The following is a 20,602-nucleotide window of genomic DNA, read 5'->3' on the forward strand; positions in this document are numbered from 1 at the left end:
TAAGGACCATGGGGAATAGACGGGCTCCGCAGGAGACTGGGCACTCTAAAAGAAAGATTAGGTACTATCTGGTGTGCACTGGCTCCTCCCTCTATGCCCCTCCTCCAGACCTCAGTTAGATTTCTGTGCCCGGCCCGAGCTGGATGCACACTAGGGGCTCTCCTGAGCTTCTAGAAAGAAAGTTTAAAATTAGGTTTTTTATTTTACAGTGAGACCTGCTGGCAACAGGCTCACTGCAACGAGGGACTAAGGGGAGAAGAAGCGAACCTACCTGCTTGCAGCTAGCTTGGGCTTCTTAGGCTACTGGACACCATTAGCTCCAGAGGGATCGACCGCAGGACCCGTCCTTGGTGTTCGTTCCCGGAACCGCGCCGCCGTCCCCCTTACAGAGCCAGAAGCATGAAGATGGTCCGGAAAATCGGCGGCAGAAGACTTCAGTCTTCACCAAGGTAGCGCACAGCACTGCAGCTGTGCGCCATTGCTCCTCATGCACACTTCACACTCCGGTCACTGAGGGTGCAGGGCGCTGGGGGGGGGCGCCCTGAGCAGCAATAAAAACACCTTGGCTGGCAAAACAATCACAATATATAGCCCCAGAGGCTATATATGTGATAATTACCCCTGCCAGATTCCATAAAAAAGCGGGAGAAAAGTCCTCGAAAAAGGGGCGGAGCTATCTCCCTCGGCACACTGGCACCATTTTCTCTTCACAGTGTAGCTGGAAGACAGCTCCCCAGGCTCTCCCCTGTAGTTTTCAGGCTCAAAGGGTTAAAAAGAGAGGGGGGGCACTAAATTTAGGCGCAATATTGTTTATACAAGCAGCTATAGGGGAAAATTCACTCAGTGATAGTGTTTATCCCTACAGTATATAGCGCTCTGGTGTGTGCTGGCATACTCTCTCTCTGTCTCCCCAAAGGGCTGTGTGGGGTCCTGTCCTCAGTCAGAGCATTCCCTGTGTGTGTGCGGTGTGTCGGTACGGCTGTGTCGACATGTTTGATGAGGAGGCTTATGTGGAGGCGGAGCAGATGCTGAAAATGGGATGTCGCCCCCTGTGGGCCGACACCAGAGTGGATGGATAGGTGGAAGGTATTAACCGACAGTGTCAACTCCTTACATAAAAGGCTGGATGACGTAACAGCTATGGGACAGCCGGCTTCTCAGCCCGCGCCTGCCCAGGCGTCTCAAAGGCCATCAGGGGCTCAAAAACGCCCGCTCCCTCAGATGGCAGACACAGATGTCGACACGGAGTCTGACTCCAGTGTCGACGAGGTTGAGACATATACACAATCCACTAGGAACATCCGTTACATGATCTCGGCAATAAAAAATGTGTTACACATTTCTAACATTAACCCAAGTACTAAAAAAGGGTTTTATGTGTGGGGAGAAAAAGCAGGAGGTGTTTTGTTCCCCCATCAAATGAGTGAATGAAGTGTGAAAAAGCGTGGGTTCCCCCGATAAGAAACTGGTAATTTCTAAAAAGTTACTGATGGCGTACCCTTTCCCGCCAGAGGATAAGTTACGCTGGGAGATATCCCCTAGGGTGGAGAAAGCGCTCACACGTTTGTCAAAAAAGGTGGCACTGCCGTCTTAGGATACGGCCACTTTGAAGGTACCTGCTGATAAATAGCAGGAGGCTATCCTGAAGTCTGTATTTACACACTCAGGTTCTAGACTGAGACCTGCAGATAGTGCTGCTGCAGCGTGGTCTGTAACCCTTTCAAACAATAAGACGTCGTCTTATATATGAGGGATGCACAGAGGGATATTTTGCCGGCTGGCATCCAGAATTATTGCAATGTCCATTCTGTCAGGAGGGTATTAGAGACCCGACACTGGACAGGTGATGCTGACTTTAAAAGGCACATAGAGCCTTATAAGGGTGAGGAATTGTTTGGGGATGGTCTCTGGGACCTTGTATCCACAGCAACAGCTGGGATGAATTTTTTTTACCTCAGGTTTCCTCACAGCCTAAGAAAAGCACTGTATTATCAGGTACAGTCCTTTCGGCTTCAGAAAAGCAAGCGGGTCAAAGGAAAAAGCTGCACCAGTCAGCCAGTTCCCAGAATCAAAATTCTTCCCCCGCTTCCTCTGAGTCCACCGCATGACGCGGGGGCTCCACAGGCATAGCCAGGTACGGTGGGGGGCCGCCTCAAAAATTTCATCGATCAGTGGGCTCGCTCACAGGTGGATCCCTGGATCCTTCAAGTAGTATCTCAGGGGTACAAGCTGGAATTCGAGGGGTCTCCCCCCCGCCGTTTTCCTCAAATCTGCCTTGCCGACAACTCCCTCAGGCAGGGAGGCTGTGCTAGAGGCAATTCACAAGCTGTATTCCCAGCAGGTGATAGTCAAGGTGCCCCTACTTCAACAAGGACGGGGTTACTATTCCACACTGGTTGTGGTACCGAAAACGGACGGTTCGGTGAGACCCATTTTAAATTTGAAATCCTTGAACACATACATTAAAAAAATTCAAGTTCAAGATGGAATCGCTCAGGGCGGTTATTGCAAGCCTGGAGGAGGGGGATTACATGGTATCCCTGGACATCAAGGATGCTTACCTACATGTCCCCATTTACCATCCTCATCAGGAGTACCTCAGATTTGTGGCACACGATTGCCATTACCAATTCCAAACACTGCCGTTTGGACCGTCCACGGCACCGAGGGTCTTTACCAAGGAAATGGCAGAAATGATGATACTCCTTCGAAAAAAGGGAGTTTTAATTATCCCGTACTTGGACGATCTCCTTATAAAGGCGAGGTCCAAGGAGCAGTTGTTGGTCGGAGTAGCACTATCTCGGGAAGTGCTACATCAGCACGGATGGATTCTATACGTTCCAAAGTCACAGCTGGTTCCTACCACACGCCTACTGTTCCTGGGGATGGTTCTGGACACAGAACAGAAAAAAGTGTTTCTCCTGCAGGAGAAAGCCAAGGAGCTGTCATCTCTAGTCAGAGACCTCCTGAAACCAAAACAGGTATCGGTGCATCACTGCACACGAGTCCTGGAAAAATGGTAGCTTCTTACGAAGCAAAATTCCATTCGGCAGGTTCCATACAAGAACCTTTTAGTGGGACCTCTTGAACAAGTGGTCGGGATCGCATCTTCAGATGCATCGGCTGATAACCCTGTCTCCAAGGACCAGGGTATCTCTACTGTGGTAGCTGCAGAGAGCTCATCTTCAAGAGGGCCGCAGATTCGGCATACAGGACTGGGTCCTGGTAACCACGGATGCCAGCCTTCGAGGCTGGGGGGGCAGTCACACAGGGAAGAAACTTCCAAGGACTTTGGTCAAGTCAGGAGTCGTCCCTACACATAAATATTCTGGAACTAAGGGCCATTTACAATGCCCTAAGTCAGGCAAAACCCCTGCTTCAAAACCAGCCGGTACTGATCCAGTCAGACAACATCACGGCAGTCGCCCATGTAAACCGACAGGGCGGCACAAGAAGCAGGATGGCGATGGCAGAAGCCACAAGGCTTCTCCAATGGGCGGAAAATCACGTCTTAGCACTGTCAGCAGTGTTCATTCCGGGAGTGGACAACTGGGAAGCAGACTTCCTCAGCAGACACGACCGACACCCGGGAGAGTGGGGACTTCATCCAGAAGTCTTCCAACTGTTGGTAAACCGTTTGGAAAGGCCACAGGTGGACATGATGGCGTCCCGCCTAAACAAAAAACTAGATATTGCGCCAGGTCAAGGGACCCTCAGGCAATAGCTGTGGACGCTCTAGTGACACCGTGGGTGTACCAGTCGGTTATGTATTCCCTCCTCTGCCTCTCATACCAAAGGTACTGAGAATAATAAGAAAACGAGGAGGAAGAACGATACTCGTGGTTCCGGATGGGCCAAGAAGAGCTTGGTACCCAGAACTTACAGAAATAATATCAGAGGACCCATGGCCTCTACCGCTCAGACAGGATCTGCTACAGCAGGGGCCCTGTCTGTTCCAAGACTTACCGCGGCTGCGTTGGACGGCATGGCGGTTGAATTCCGGATCCTAAAGCAAAAGGGCATTCCGGAGGAAGTCATTCCTACGCTGATAAAAGCCAGGAAAGAAGTAACCGCAAACCATTATCACCGTATTTGGCGAAAATATGTTGCGTGGTGTGAGGCCAGGAAGGCCCCAACAGAGGAATTTCAGCTGGGTCGTTTTCTGCACTTCCTACAGTCGGGAGTGACTATGGGCCTAAAATTGGGTTCCATTAAGGTCCAGATTTCGGCTCTGTCGATTTTCTTCCAGAAAGAACTGGCTTCACTGCCTGAAGTTCAGACTTTTGTAAAGGGAGTGCTACATATTCAGCCCCCTTTTGTGCCTCCTGTGGCACCATGGGATCTCAACGTGGTGTTGAGTTTCCTGAAATCACATTGGTTTGAGCCACTTAAAACTGTGGATTTGAAATATCTCACGTGGAAAGTGGTCATGTTATTGGCCTTGGCTTCGGCCAGGCGTGTGTCAGATTTGGCGGCTTTGTCATGTAAAAGCCCTTATCTGATTTTCCATATGGATAGGGCAGAATTGAGGACTCGTCCCCAGTTTCTCCCTAAGGTGGTATCAGGTTTTCACTTGAACCAACCTATTGTAGTGCCTGCGGCTACTAGGGACTTGGAAGATTCCAAGTTACTGGACGTAGTCAGGGCCTTAAAAATTTATATTTCCAGGACGGCTGGAGTCAGGAAAACTGACTCGTTTTTTTATCCTGTAGGCACCCAACAAAATAGGTGCTCCTGCTTCTAAGCAGACTATTGCTCGCTGAATTTGTAGCACAATTCAGCTGGAGCATTCTGCGGCTGGATTGCCGCATCCTAAATCAGTAACAGCCCATTCCACGAGGAAAGGGGCTCCTCTTGGGCGGCTGCCCGAGGGGTCTCGGCTTTACAACTTTGCCGAGCTGCAACTTGGTCAGGGGCAAACACGTTTGCTAAATTCTACAAATTTGATACCCTGGCTGAGGAGGACCTTGAGTTCTCTCATTCGGTGCTGCAGAGTCATCCGCACTCTCCCGCCCGTTTGGGAGCTTTGGTATAATCCCCATGGTCCTTACGGAGTTCCCAGCATCCACTAGGACGTCAGAGAAAATAAGATTTTACTCACCGGTAAATCTATTTCTCGTAGTCCGTAGTGGATGCTGGGCGCCCATCCCAAGTGCGGATTGTCTGCAATACTTGTATATAGTTATTGCCTAACTAAAGGGTTATTGTTGAGCCATCTGTTGAGAGGCTCAGTTATATTTCATACTGTTAACTGGGTATAGTATCACGAGTTATACAGTGTGATTGGTGTGGCTGGTATGAGTCTTACCCGGGATTCAAAATCCTTCCTTATTGTGTCAGCTCTTCCGGGCACAGTATCCTAACTGAGGTCTGGAGGAGGGGCATAGAGGGAGGAGCCAGTGCACACCAGATAGTACCTAATCTTTCTTTTAGAGTGCCCAGTCTCCTGCGGAGCCCGTCTATTCCCCATGGTCCTTACGGAGTTCCCAGCATCCACTACGGACTACGAGAAATAGATTTACCGGTGAGTAAAATCTTATTTTTTTTTATATATATATATATTTTTTTTTGTCCTTTTTCTCTCATGCTGTATTTATTGTGTGGGTGACGATACTTATATACACAATTGATCAGCCTACATGAAACCAGGTTTGATAGCTTAAAAATTATATGTACACTTTTATATAAGATTTCATATTTTTATTTTTTGTTTCATTTGTGCCTTTGTGCACACCTCGGTAATACTATATACTTGTTTAGATTATATCTTGTGGATGGTCGCTGTCCTGGGCCCCCCGTAGGACCCCCACAATGCTGCATCCCCTGTTTCTTTGGACTGGGAATCGGCAGGATTCCGCTCCTGTCCTTTTTGCAGCAGTCCTTTTTGTAGTATTATTATTTCTGTTTAATATCAAAGTACTTTACGGCGTGGTTTTCCACGCTGCATCTTTTTTTCTTCTTTTCTCTACTTTCCCTTTTTTTCTATTTCCTTCCCTTGCCGCTCTTCCTTCCCCTCCCCCAGTGTCTGACGTAGGGAAGACTATTGTGAAGCACTTAGGCCCGCCTGACAATGGGGGTGAATGATCTACATGTAACTACCCTTAACGTCAAAGGGTTAAATATTCCTGAGAAAAGGTCTAAACTTCTTAAATGGCTTAGGGATGAGAAAGTTGACGTTGCTTTTATTCAGGAAACACATTTCAAGATGGGACACGTGCCGTCCCTAAAATGTCACTATTATCCTCATGTTTTCCTGTCTAATAATTCTGCTGGTAAGACATTGGGCGTGGCTATATTACTGGCTCGCCACCTGCCTGTCCTTAATGTTTCCTCCCATAGAATAGCTGAGGGTAGGGGGTTGCTGGTGAAATGCGACTTACACGGTCAGCGGTTTTCTTTCTTGAATATATACGCTCCCAACGCTAAACAACCTTCCTTTTTGTCCTCAGTTCTAGATATTGCGGAACCTCTCCTGGAGGGGGTGGTGGTGATGGGAGGTGACCTAAATTGGACCCTAGATCCTAGCCAGGACAATTCTAAAAAGATCTCTTGTAGGCCGGAGAGGGAGCATAGGGGAATGAGGCGCGCCCTGCTCGACCACCAGCTGATTGACACATGGAGACTGACACATCCTACTGAGATAGATTACTCCTTTTTCTCACACCCACATCAGACATATTCCAGAATTGATTACTTGTTTCTGAGCCACCGGCACTTACACCTCCTTTCTGATGCCTCTATAGGACAGATTGTGTGGTCAGATCATGCCCCAGTAAACCTCACTTTACGCTTGCCTCCCACTGCACATCGCCAATGGTCCTGGCGTTTTAACGACACTTTTTTGCAGGACGCAGACTGTCGGTCTCGAATCGACGAAGCTTTAGATTCTTATATCTGTACCAATGACTTAGATGACATTTCTAAAGTCTCAGTTTGGGAAGCACACAAATGTGTCATTAGGGGGGTTTGTGTCCAGGTGGGATCCTACCGCAAAAAGCAAAGGGAGAAATTTCGAGGTGACTTATTGTCTAAAATACAATCTCTCGAGCTTTTACACAAGAAATCCCAATCCCCACAGCATTATGCTGATCTCGAAGCTGCTAGGGCAGATCTGAATAAGCTACTCTCTGATAGAGTTAAGTTTTCTTATCGGAAGTGCCGTAGCAGATACTACCAATGGGGCAACAAACCTGGGAAATTACTAGCGAAAGCCCTTAGAGAGCAACGAGCTCTTACTTTTATTCACACAATTAAAAATAATCACGGACAGTCCCAACATGAGACACCTCACATCGCTAGGGCCTTTAGGGCATATTATTCCACTCTATATAACCTTTCTGGTCCGACCGGAAGACCTGACAAGTTGTCCCATCAAACAGCCATAGCTGACTATTTACGGACCTTAGACTTCCCCACGCTATCCATAAAAGAAGTGGGAGGATCTAGATGCCCCTTTTTCTACTGAGGAGGTTCAGAAAGTTATTGAATCCTCTCCCAACGGCAAGAGTCCCGGCCGTGATGGCTATACCATTGCTTATTATAAAGCTTTCAAAGAGAAATTAGTCCCTCTACTCACGAGAGCCTTCAATACTATATCAGAACAATCGCCTTTCTCCCCACAATCCCTCGAAGCCCATATTGCAGTTCTACCCAAGGAGGGTAAAGACCCTAGTCTTTGCTCCAGTTATCGGCCAATTTCACTATTAAATATAGACATAAAACTTTTTGCCAAACTGATTGCAAACCGCCTTAAACTATTATTACCTGGTCTGATACATGGAGATCAAGCTGGATTTGTTTTAGGCCGAGAGGCTAGAGATAACACCTCTAAAGTGCTCAACATGATTCACTATGCAGGCCAGCTTTCATCCCCATCAGTCATATTGTCGACCGATGCTGAAAAAGCATTTGACAGAGTGGACTGGGACTTTCTGGCTGGTATACTGAAGCATCTTGGGCTCGGTAACACCTGTCTTCACAGAATCCTATCTCTTTATACTTCCCCGTCTGCCAAAATTAGGATTAATGGCTCCCTTTCCGATTCCTTTCCTATTTCCAATGGCACGCGACAGGGCTGCCCACTATCTCCATTGCTCTTTGTTCTTTGCATGGAAACATTAGCTCGAAGCATTAGGGCTAACCCGAATATCTCAGGCTTGCTGGTGAAGGGGACTGAATACAAACTGGCTTTATACGCCGATGACTTACTTGCTATAATCTCAAAACCGGTCACTTCTTTGCCGAACTTGATGGTAGAATTTGAGAAGTTTGGAGCCCTCTCTAACTTCAAAATAAATTATTCTAAATCTATTGCCATGAATTTAACTACTCCTCCTGATATAGTAGAGGGTCTGAAACATGCCTTCCCCTTTACCTGGCACGACCACAAATTAAAATACTTGGGGGTGTTACTGACCAACGATTTATCTAAATTATTCTCCCTAAATTTTAACCCCTTACTGGCCAGGCTGCGCCTAGACTTCCAGAAATGGAAGAAACTAAGACTGTCTTGGTTCGGCAGGATTAACGTTGTCAAAATGAACGCCCTCCCTAGGATACTATTCTTTCTCCAGACCCTTCCGATACACATCCCCCTACTTTGGCTCCGAGACGTCCAGAATCTTATTCGCGCGTTTGTTTGGGGACGTAAGACACCTAGGTTTAAACACGACATTTTATTTAGGAGAAAACATCAAGGGGGTCAACAACTCCCACATATTTCTAACTACTACCACGCAGTACATTTGAATAGGATTCTGGAATGGACGCGTGCTAAAGACCGAAAACAATGGGTCCTGCTGGAGGAGGGCTGTCTTCCACATTATATTGAAATAGCACCTTGGCTTCCTACCCTTCCGAAGGTTACACACCCCACGGTCTCCCCCACGCTTAAATTATGGGCCACGCTGAGATCCCAGAACCATATATCCTCCAAATGGTCCCCCCTAACCTCCCTTCTCCATAACTCCGAATTTGCTCCAGGTCTTCACGGGACAGCTTTTGCTCCATGGGCGGAAGCCGGGATTTTTAGAGTCGGTCAGCTGGTGAACTCGGGTAGGGTGCGCTCCTTTTCAGATGTTCAGTCTTCTTGGACCCTTCATAGTGCTGAGTTTTGGAGGTTCCGGCAGGTTCATCATTTCATATCATCTTCTAAGAACCTCCCTGACATAACTAGGGATCTCACTGGGTTTGAAAGACTATGCACTTCTCCTAGTTCTCCCACACATACTATCTCGCAAATCTATGCGCTTATCATGGAAAACTTTTTCCCGCAACCTCCTACCTTCATAGCTTCCTGGGAGAGAGAATTGGCAGGGCTACCCACGCAGATTAACTGGGATTCCGTATTCAACAACGCCCAGGCGAGTTCTCTATGCCTATCGACATTAGAGACCCTCTATAAACTTATATATAGGTGGTATAGGACTCCTCTTGTTCTCAATAAAATGTTTCCCTCTCTCTCGAATCTGTGTTGGAGATGTAAAAATGCCCCAGGAAGTTTTATACACATTTGGTGGGACTGCCCTCTTATAACTCCATTTTGGGCAGAGGTATTCAAGTGTTCCGAACAGATAGTGGGAGATGAGATCCCAAAAGACCCGGGTTTTTGGCTCCTCAATCACACCTCCGCACAAACACACTCCTACAAACACTCCCTGTTGAGACATCTTAGCAACGCAGCAAAAGCGGTTGTTCCAATTCTTTGGAGATCCATCTCACCACCCTCGATTAAATTATGGTTCACAAAGATCGATTACTTTTTAGATATGGAAGACCTTGTCTCCTTCTCATCTGGGAAAACCGTTAACTTTACAGCTATCTGGTTTCCCTGGTACGATTTTAAGGACTCACCTTTGTATCGATCCTACATGGTGACATAACCCACCTCATATTCATATTCATACTTATATTCAAATTCATATTCCGATTATGATATCTTTCTAATATGTCTCAGACCCTTAATTGAGGGAGAACCCCCCTCCGTCCCCCAAACAACCCGTCCCAGACACTCACCCCTGACTCTACCTGTCCTAAATTTCCCCCTCTTTTCTTTCTTCTCTTCTCTCTCTTTCTCCTCTTTCCCATTTTCCTATGCTGTTTTGTTAAAATGTTCCTCATTTATAAGTTCGGATGTTGTAAGCAAAGCAGACAAGTTATTTTCATACTTTGGGCGCTCTATGTGTAGCGTGCTGATATGCGATGTTTTTTGTGTGTCCCCCCACCCCCCTTCTTTTTTTGGAAAAGTATTGCTGTAATGTTTTGTCTGCTGCTTTAATTAATAAAAAACAGTTTACACAAAAAAAAAAAAAAAACAATAAACTTATGATGATGACTTAGAGTAATTCCTGAGAACAGTAAAGAAGCTGATCATTGATATCGTCAACATTCATCATATCTACCTGCTTGCATTGACGTCATGCAGTTTGTCGCCATTGACCGAGTCAACATTCAACACTGATGAAATTATTAGAATGTTGACGAAACGATCCTGGTGATCTAGTGATGACTTACCTGTACTGGCGGCTATAGTGGTGTCTTCCTGATCCGGTGGTGGGTTTCATTTGCAGATCATTAATGCAGTTTAGAAATCATGGCTGCTACATGTCCGTTCTCTCTCCGCATAGTGATGTGACAGTGTTTCCTGGCCTAGTAATGATCATTGGAGCTGGGGATCACTCTGAGGGGTGCCTGTTAGCTGTTGTCCCTTTGTAACCATCTGTATACGTTGTTGACTGTACCTTCAAAGCTACAAGAAAGTGCAGCCTGTACTTGTGCCTCATGCCTCAGTAATGTGACCCCACACAATTTCCTTCTGGTGTAACAGTCCTTTATAAAGCACCATAAGAAACTGCAGCTTCTGTGGCTTTCTCACCTTGTCCTCTCTCTCACTTTGCAGGTGATGACTTTTCCCTGATACAACAAGAAATCTTCATGGTGAAGGAGTGTAAACACACCAATATTGTGGCTTATTTCGGCAGCTATCTCTGGTACAGTATACTCCATATGGCGTTAAATGGGCCCTCATTGTTTTATTTAACAACATTCAAAATGTCCAGAAATTTGAAGCAACCAATCAGATGGGGTTTTGTTTAATTGTGTACTGTGCATTAAATGGAATCAAGGTTGCTATGGGTTAGGAAATTACCTCTACTATAGTTCCAGGAAGCGGGTAAAATACCGCTAGTCTGGATCCCGGTGGTCATAATGCCGATGCCAGAATCCCGACTAGCGGTGAAATGCTGCCGCAGGAATAACGGCGACACAGGCTATTCTCCATCTGTGGGGTGGCTCATAGAGGGAGAATAGAACCTGTGACGAGCGCAGCGAGCCACCGTGCCCGCAAGGGGCTTTCTAGCGCTCGCCCCTCTGCCAGCATTGCTGCGGACTGGATCTCGATGTCTGGATATGACAGCCAGGAGGATCCTGTCCGCCGGCATTTCATACTGATCCCATAGTTCCACATACACATCATTTTACATTGGACTGTTCCTATCTGACAGTCTCTTTATTGTATTCTGTGTCCTGTCTTCTTTCCATGCTAGCCGGGAGAAGTTATGGATCTGTATGGAGTATTGCGGTGGGGGATCTCTCCAGGATATATATCATGGTAAGTCCCCATCCTACAACTTACCAGGAGGCTGTGATAGATGGCAATACAGTAATATCTACAGGCTCTCTAATCTGTAATACCAATATGTCATGATTCATAATTGTTTCACAATGTCCATCTTGCTTGGCGACATTCCTACAGAACCACATGTGATTTCCTATGCGCCCCATAGGGGTTATTGTCCTGTGGGCCCTGGCTGAGATCTGTTTCATTATTAATGACTCCAGATTACTGAATAACTTTCATCTGCAGTTAGAGGGGACATAGCACAGCTGTACGTGGCTCTAATGATGTGGAGATATAGCGCTTTTTTTTTTTTGTTCATCCATCTGACTTGTCGGACTATAGAATTTCAACCCTTGTGACGGGACAACAACTCGCATGACCAGTTACTCAGTAGTTTAAGTCGTCCATTTACAGTACTTTCAAAATTGGGGAAATACACGGTATCCAGACTCTGGTTCGACATCACTTAGGTCAACACTCATTGGTCGATAGTGGCTAGGTCGACACTAGAAATATGTCGACATGAACAAGTCAACATGCAAAAAGGTCAACATGAGTTTTGAAAAAAAAAATTTTTGACCTTTTTCATACTTTGCTATCCACGTGGACTACGATTGGGAACGGTAACCTTGCCCGAAGCATGGCGAGCGGACACGGTGCACTAATTGTGGTTCCCGGTCACTTTACGAAGAAAATGACACAAAAAAAAAAAATGAAAAACTCATGTCGACCTTTTTTCATGTCGAACTTGTTCATGTTGACGTAATGGCCGTGTTAACCTATTTCTACTGTTAACCTAGCCACTGTCGACCAATAGGTGTCAACCTAGACACTGTCGACCCTGAGTCCCATACCCGTAATACAGGTCATCCGGAAAGTATTCACAGCGCTTCACTTTTTCCACAGTTTATGTTATAGCCTTATTCCAAAGTGGAATAAATTCATTTGTCCCCTCAAAATTCTGCACACAATACCCCATAATGACAACGTGAAAACAGTTGTTTGGAGATTTTTGCACATTAATAAAAAAAAAAAGAAAAACCACATAAGTACAAGAGAAATCACATGTACATAAGTATTCACCGCCTTTGCTCAATACTTTGTTGATGCGCCTTTGGCAGCAATTACAGCCTCAAGTCTTTTTGAATATGATGCCAGAAGCTTGGCACACCTATCTTTGGGCAATTTCGCCCATTCCTCTTTGCAGCACCTCTCAAGCTCCATCAGGTTGGATGGTAAGCATCGGTGCACAGACATTTTCAGATCTCTCCAGAGATGTTCAATCGGATTCAAGTCTGGGCTCTGGCTGGGCCACTCAAGCACATTCACATAGTTGTCCTTAAACCACTCCTTTGATATCTTGGCTGTGTGCTTAGGGTCATTGTCCTGCTGAAAGATGAACTGTTGTCCCAGTCTGAGATCAAGAGCGCTCTGAAGCAGGTTTTCATCCAGGAAGTTATTGTACATTGCTGCATTCACCTTTCCCTCTATCCTGACTAGTCTCCCAGTTCCTGCAGCTGAAAAACATCCCCACAGCATGATGCTGCCACCACCGTGCTTCACTGTAGGGATGGTATTGGCCTGGTGATGAGCGATGCCTGGTTTCCTCCAAACATGACACCTGGCATTCATGCCATAGAGTTCTATCTTTGTCTCATCAGACCAGAGAATTTTGGTTCTCATGGTCTGAGAGTCCTTCAGGTGCATTTTGGCAAACTCCAGGCAGGCTGCCATGTGCTTTTTACTAAGGAGTGGCTTCCATCTGGCCACTCTACCATACAGGCCTGATTGGTAGATTGCTGCAGAGATGGTTGTCTTTCTGGAAGGTTCTCCTCTCTCCACAGAGGAATGTTGTAGCTCTGACAGAGTGACCATCGGGTTCTTGGTCACCTCCCTGACTAGGGCTCTTCTCCCCTGATTGCTCAGTTTAGACGGCCCGCCAGCTCTAGGAAGAGTCCTGGTGGTTCCGAATTTCTTCCATTTACGGATGATAGAGGCCTCTGCACATTGGGACCTTCAAAGCAACAGATATTTTTCTGTACACTTCCCTAGATTTGTGCCTCGAGACAATCCTGTCTCGGAGGTCTACAGAGAGTTATAGGCCCTACACACATGCCGATATCACTGCACGATATGAACGATCTCGTTCATTAATGAACGAGATAACGTTCATATCGTGCATTGTGGAGTCACCAGCGATGAACGATGCGCGGCCCCGCGCTCGTTCATCGCTGGTGACATGTCGGCTGTGCATGCAGGCCAATATGGACGAGATCGTCCATATTTGCCTGCACGTCTATGGAGCCGGGTGACGGGGGAGTGAAGAAACTTCACTCCCCCCGTCACTGCCCCCCCGCCGCCGGGTCGCCCGTCGGCCGTATCGGCCGTCGGGCACCCAGGCGGCACATCGCCTAATGTGTAGGGCGCATTACTTTGACTTCATGCTTGGTTTGTGTTCAGACTTGCACTGTCAAGTGTGGGACTTTATATAGACATGTGTGTGCCTTTCCAAATCATGTCCAATCAACTGAATTTACCACAGGTGGACTCCCAATTAAGCTGTAGGAACATCTCAAGGATGATCAGTGGGAACATGATGCACCTGACCTCAATTTTGAGCTTTACGGCAAAGGCTGTGAATACTTATGTACATGTGATTTCTTAGTTTTTTATTTTTAATAAATTAGCCAAAAATCACTAAAAAATCTCTTTTTCAAGTTGTCATTGTGGGGTATTGTGTGTAGAATTTTGAGGGAAAAAATTAATTTATTCCATTTTGGAATATGGCTATAACATAACAAAATGTGAAAAAAATGAAGCGCTGTGAATACTTTCCAGATTCACTGTAATCAGCTGAACACCCCATTGCGCAAGTCTGCCGTGCATAATAAAAATAACCATTTTCTATATAGTAGGTGACAATCTTCCTACAGACCTATATAAACCGCAGCATCTAATCCTTTATTCGTAACAAACAGTTTGGGGTAATTACTATTTGTTAAGAAATGGGCCAAATTATTCTTATTTATATGGAGCCGCAAAATTCTGTAACGTTGTGCACTAAGGCGGGTGGGGGGTTGGGGGCGGATAGAGCGTAGTACATTAATGCGTGGGTGGTCCAGCAAGCACAATGCAGAGCATTCCAGGATAATTAATGCTATAATATCAAAAAGCCCAATACTTCAGACGTAATAAGCAAGGTGTAGAGGAGAGATGAAGCATATTACGGAACATACAAGGACATACAGTTGGATGAGGTCTGAGCAGAATACTATAGGACCCTGCTTAATAGATCTTATAATCTAATATGGCTCGACCCTTATTATAATGGAACCAGAGGGTGAGAGCCATTGTTTCAGTCATCCATCTCAGAACACTAGAAGCCCCTGGGGGGTATTTAAAAAGAAAGAGACTCTAACCTTTCTTCATTTGTAATTAGGTTATCCTGGCGTTCAGTCAGAATTTCAGCATTATCTCAATTTCCAAACTAGCTCTTTAGTACTAGCTACAAAATGAATTGATGGTAAGCTTCTTTTAGGAGGCCTGAGAGTGCCATCACTTCCTGCGTCCACAGGAATGCCTTGCAGGCTGTAACAGTAGTGTGCAGAGCCTTCTCCTCACTCCCTGTTACTCACAGGGTTGTTCTTCTCTCCTGAGAATTAAAATTAAATTTGCCTCATAGAAAATGAACGTATACCCTGCTGTATAACACTGCACCTCTCATTACAGCTATCAAGTATTAATAGAGTGCCAATGTTGTACTTAGTGCTGTACAATGAGACACACAAACATTACATCCGAATACAGACTGAAAGAAAACAGCGCAGGAGGCTGTAAAGCTTTGGCACTGATCCTTACATCATTACCAGTGGTGGAACTTTTGTATATTCTGTGACGGGTAACATTGAGTAATCCTCTGTGTTGTTTTTCTCTCTGCAGTAACTGGTCCACTCTCAGAAAACCAAATCTCCTATATGTGTCGGGAGACCTTACAGGTATGTTATTTCCTAGTAAGCTCATCTGCTTGTATGGATAAGTGATAACAGATTGTGTATCATAGAAAGACAATACCAATAAAACACATTTATTAGGCTTTTGGTGCAACTGGATTTTTATAGCTGTCCATGTATTGTTCTCCTTTTCTCTGATTTCTCACTGGTATAGAATCTTGTGCTGAAAGGTCAGATTGTATCATGTGATAGCAGTGCATAAACTTGTCTGCTGATGTCATTCGCCAACCATTCATCTAGTACACCTCACACACTGCATAGTCTCCACCATTCATCTAGTACACCTCACACACTGCATAGTCTCCACCATTCATCTAGTACACCTCACACACTGCATAGTCTCCACCATTCATCTAGTACACCTCACACACTGCATAGTCTCCACCATTCATCTAGTACACATCACACACTGCATAGTGTCCACCATTCATCTAGTACACCTCACACACTGCATAGTGCCCACCATTCATCTAGGGCACCTCACACACTACATAGTGTCCACCATTCATCTAGTACACCTCACACACTGCATAGTGCCCACCATTCATCTAGGGCACCTCACACACTACATAGTGTCCACCATTCATCTAGTACACCTCACACACTGCATAGTGTCCACCATTCATCTAGTACACCTCACACACTGCATAGTGCCCACCATTCATCTAGAACACCTTTCACACTACATAGCATCCACCATTCATCTAGGTCACATCACACACAGTGTAGTGTCCACCATTCTTTTAGGACACTTCACACTGCATAGTGTCTACCATTCATCTAGAGCACCTCACACGGCATATTATGCACCATTCATCTAGGATACATCACATACTGCATAGTGTCCACCATTCATCTAGGACACATCAAACACTGCACAGTGCCCACCATTCATCTAGGGCACCTCACATACTGCATAGTGCCCACCATTCATTTAGGACACATCACACACTGCGTAGTGCCCACTATTCATTTAGGACACATCACACACTGCATAGTGCCCACCATTCATCTAGGACACATCAAACACTGCACAATGCCCACCATTCATCTAGGGCACCTCACACACTGCATAGTGCCCACCATTCATCTAGTACACTTTTCACACTGCATTGCATCCTCCATTCATCTAGGACACATCACACAGTGCATAGTGTCCACCATTCATCTAGGACACCTCACACACTGCATAGTGTCTACCATTCATCTAGTACACATCACACACTGCATGGTGCCCACCATTCATCTAGTACACCTCACACACTGCATAGTGCCCACCATTCATCTAGGACACATCACACAGTGCATAGTGTCCACCATTCATCTAGGACACCTCACACACTGCATAGTGTCTACCATTCATCTAGTACACATCACACACTGCATGGTGCCCACCATTCATCTAGTACACCTAACACACTGCATAGTGCCCACCATTCATCTAGGACACCTCACACACTGCATAGTGCCCACCATTCATCTAGTACACATTACACACTGCATAGTGCCCACCATTCATCTAGGACACCTCACACACTGCATAGTGCCCACCATTCATCTAGTACACATTACACACTGCATAGTGCCCACCATTCATCTAGGACACCTCACACACTGCATAGTGCCCACCATTCATCTAGGACACCTCACACACTGCATAGTGCCCACCATTTTAATGTCGATATGATGACTGTTGACAATGTGACTGGACCCTGTGTAAGACAACATAGTGATGTAAGATAGAGAGGCACCTCGCTCATAATATTGCATCTGCTGTGGGTGAGATGGACTGTTGTAGACCACAATGGTTTTATTTAATTAAGTATAAACTTTTCAGTTAATTTACTACAAGCTTTTAGTTCACTGTTACGTAAGTCCATTGAGATATGCTAGGTTGCTTAGCAGGTTCCATTGTGTGTACATGTTATACTGCAAAATAAAGTGTGTATGTGTTGCTGTTATTGTCAGGTCTTCATGTCTCTTTTACTTTTCATATAGGGTCTGGCATATTTGCACATTAAGGGGAAAATGCATAGAGACATTAAGGTAAGTCGTATGACAAAGCTTGCAAGAAGACTGTATCTGATAGCATGGTCTCTGTATGGCACAAATATAAATTATATACAAATGCTGAAAAGAAAAACATGTTAAAAACAATGAATTTCTGACGAGGTGCAATGTGCTCGGTGATAATGTTTCAGCTCTTTTGTGGCTGTTTGGAATAGTCCCGGTCTCAACGACAGTAGTGCACAGGATGTTTTCCGGATACAATATCAAGGTCCCCCGGCAGGTGGTCTAACTTTCCCTAGCCTACCTTGGGTTCTCTGATCACGGGTGTGCGGTGGTCCGTTTCTCTGTATGGCACAGCCATGCAAGGCAATTTGTCAGCATTGCACTGTGAAGTGCGCAGTGATGGGTACAATTTTGTGTGAGAATTTTTGTTTTCTTTTCTTTTTTTATAATGTTTTTGGGGGGAAGTGGGGGGATTATTCTAATGCTCCTCAACTTTTTATATTTTCTCTGACTTTTACTTAGTTTTAATCATAGCTGTTCCTTTGTGCTGCATAGCATTAGAAAATGTTTCCCAGTGTTTACTTTATTTCTTTTTGTTTTTTTACATCATGTGCTGGACAAATCCTAAGAGTTAGGGCAATATTCAATTAGTGTCGGATCCTCTCCGACACTGAGTATCCAACACTTCACTATTCTATTGCGGGCCATTTCCACCCGTTTCCCCGCTGATTCCGATCATTCATTTTCATCCTCTCTTATGGGCGAAAATGAGTGGTCAAAATCGGACCTGTTTTCGACTGCGGCGGGGTCGAAAACACATGGATGAGCTGAGATTCCGCTCATCCATGTGTTTTTTCGACATGTCTGCATTTTCAACAGGGCGGAAAACCGGCACTTCAATTGACATCACTTCACTGCTGCATTTAGTTCCTAGTAAGCTCCTACGGTTACTGCTCGCAGAATTGCTGTCACCAATGATTGTAGACAACTTGCACCAATGTAACGTGTTCTATGTATCTTGCAGGGTGCCAACATACTTCTAACAGACAATGGAGATGTCAAACTAGGTAACGCCTGTGTTTCTCTGTTGTATTTGAAGCTAGATGTATTAATGGGCTGGCCACAGTACTGTTTAAGACGAACGGGTTGTCATAATGACTAGTTACTACCCCCTCTGCCCTGTAAAAGGATGGCAACATGCACAATCCACAAGACCAATACATTGGAAATAAATTGTGCACGGTCACATGACAGATCTTTCGTATTTGTGTTGTATTGTTTTGAGACTGTTAGCGGTTGATTCAATTAGTGGCGAGTCTTCTCATGCATATCCGGCACTTACGGTAGATCCAGACTTGCTGCGTGCAAAAATCTGCGTGTGGGTGAGAGGAGGCGACATTTCCATGCAGCTCTTTGCCCTGCTGGACCCTAATTGAATTGGCCCCTTAGTGGTAGGTGAAAGGTTGTCCATTGTTTGCTATGGTCAGCAGATAATACCTGTTTGTTGAACTGAGTTCCCGTTTTACTTCGTGGCTGTAATGAGAATGCGGCTAACCGATCACTACAAATCGGTTCATTGTAAATGTATGGGCCTTTTATCCTTCAGTAGTAGATTAGCCCACTACATAGCTTTCCCCCTGTGTGTTTGCATCTGGTGCACATTGCATTTTTATTTACTCCTTATTTTTCTCTGACGTCCTAGTGGATGCTGGGACTCCGTAAGGACCATGGGGAATAGCGGCTCCGCAGGAGACAGGGCACAAGAATAAAAGCTTTAGGATCAGGTGGTGTGCACTGGCTCCTCCCCCTATGACCCTCCTCCAAGCCTCAGTTAGATTTTTGTGCCCGAACGAGAAGGGTGCAGGCTAGGTGGCTCTCCTGAGCTGCTTAGAATAAAAGTATATTTTAGGTTTTTTTATTTTCAGTGAGTCCTGCTGGCAACAGGCTCACTGCATCGTGGGACTAAGGGGAGAAGAAACGGACTCACCTGCGTGCAGAGTGGATCGGGTTTCTTAGGCTACTGGACATTAGCTCCAGAGGGACGATCACAGGTTCAGCCTGGATGGGTCCCGGAGCCGCGCCGCCGGCCCCCTTACAGAGCCAGAAGAGCGAAGAGGTCCGGTGAAATCGGCGGCAGAAGACGATCCTGTCTTCAGACTAAGGTAGCGCACAGCACCGCAGCTGTGCGCCATTGCTCTCAGCACACTTCACACTCCGGTCACTGAGGGTGCAGGGCGCTGGGGGGGAGCGCCCTGAGACGCAATATAACAGATAATACCTTAGGTTGGCTAAAGAATACATCACATATAGCTCTTGGGCTATATGGATGTATTTTAACCCCTGCCATTTTTTACAGAAAAAGCGGGAGATAAGGACGTCGTGAAGGGGCGGAGCCTATCTCCTCAGCACACAAGCGCCATTTTCCCTCACAGCTCCGCTGGAAGGACGGCTCCCTGACTCTCCCCTGCAGACTTGCTACTGAATCAGGGTAAAAAAGAGAAGGGGGGGCACTATTGGCAGCTAAAAACTATACAGCAGCTATAAGGGAATAACACTTATATAAGGTTATCCCTGTATATATATAGCGCTTGGTGTGTGCTGGCACACTCTCCCTCTGTCTCTCCAAAGGGCTTGTGGGGTCCTGTCCTCTATCAGAGCATTCCCGGTGTGTGTGCTGTGTGTCAGTACGTGTGTGTCGACATGTATGAGGAGGAAAATGATGTGGAGGCGGAGCAATTGCCTGGGTTAGTGATGTCACCTCCTAGGGAGTCGACACCTGACTGGATGATCGTATTTAAAGAATTAAGTGATAATGTCAGCACTTTGCAAAGAACGGTTGATGACATGAGACAGCCGGCAAATCAATTAGTGCCTGTCCAGGCGCCTCAGACACCGTCAGGGGCCCTAAAACGCCCGTTACCTCAGTGGGTCGACACAGACCCAGACACAGATACTGAGTCTA

The 20,602-nt window shown here is 45.9% G+C and overlaps 1 protein-coding gene across 1 annotated transcript in view; it reads left to right on the forward strand.

Moving 5' to 3' along the window:
• Window positions 1–20,602, forward strand: part of MAP4K5 (mitogen-activated protein kinase kinase kinase kinase 5) — a 206,834-nt gene that overhangs the window by 117,815 nt on the left and 68,417 nt on the right. The window contains exons 3-7 of the mRNA XM_063947557.1: window positions 10,898–10,988; window positions 11,544–11,608; window positions 15,557–15,612; window positions 17,626–17,673; window positions 18,665–18,707. Coding sequence (XP_063803627.1) covers window positions 10,898–10,988; window positions 11,544–11,608; window positions 15,557–15,612; window positions 17,626–17,673; window positions 18,665–18,707 — 303 coding nt within the window. The remainder of the gene's footprint in view (window positions 1–10,897; window positions 10,989–11,543; window positions 11,609–15,556; window positions 15,613–17,625; window positions 17,674–18,664; window positions 18,708–20,602) is intronic.

This window comes from Pseudophryne corroboree, chromosome 12 (assembly GCF_028390025.1).
Source record: "Pseudophryne corroboree isolate aPseCor3 chromosome 12, aPseCor3.hap2, whole genome shotgun sequence".
Lineage (NCBI taxonomy): Eukaryota > Metazoa > Chordata > Amphibia > Anura > Myobatrachidae > Pseudophryne > Pseudophryne corroboree.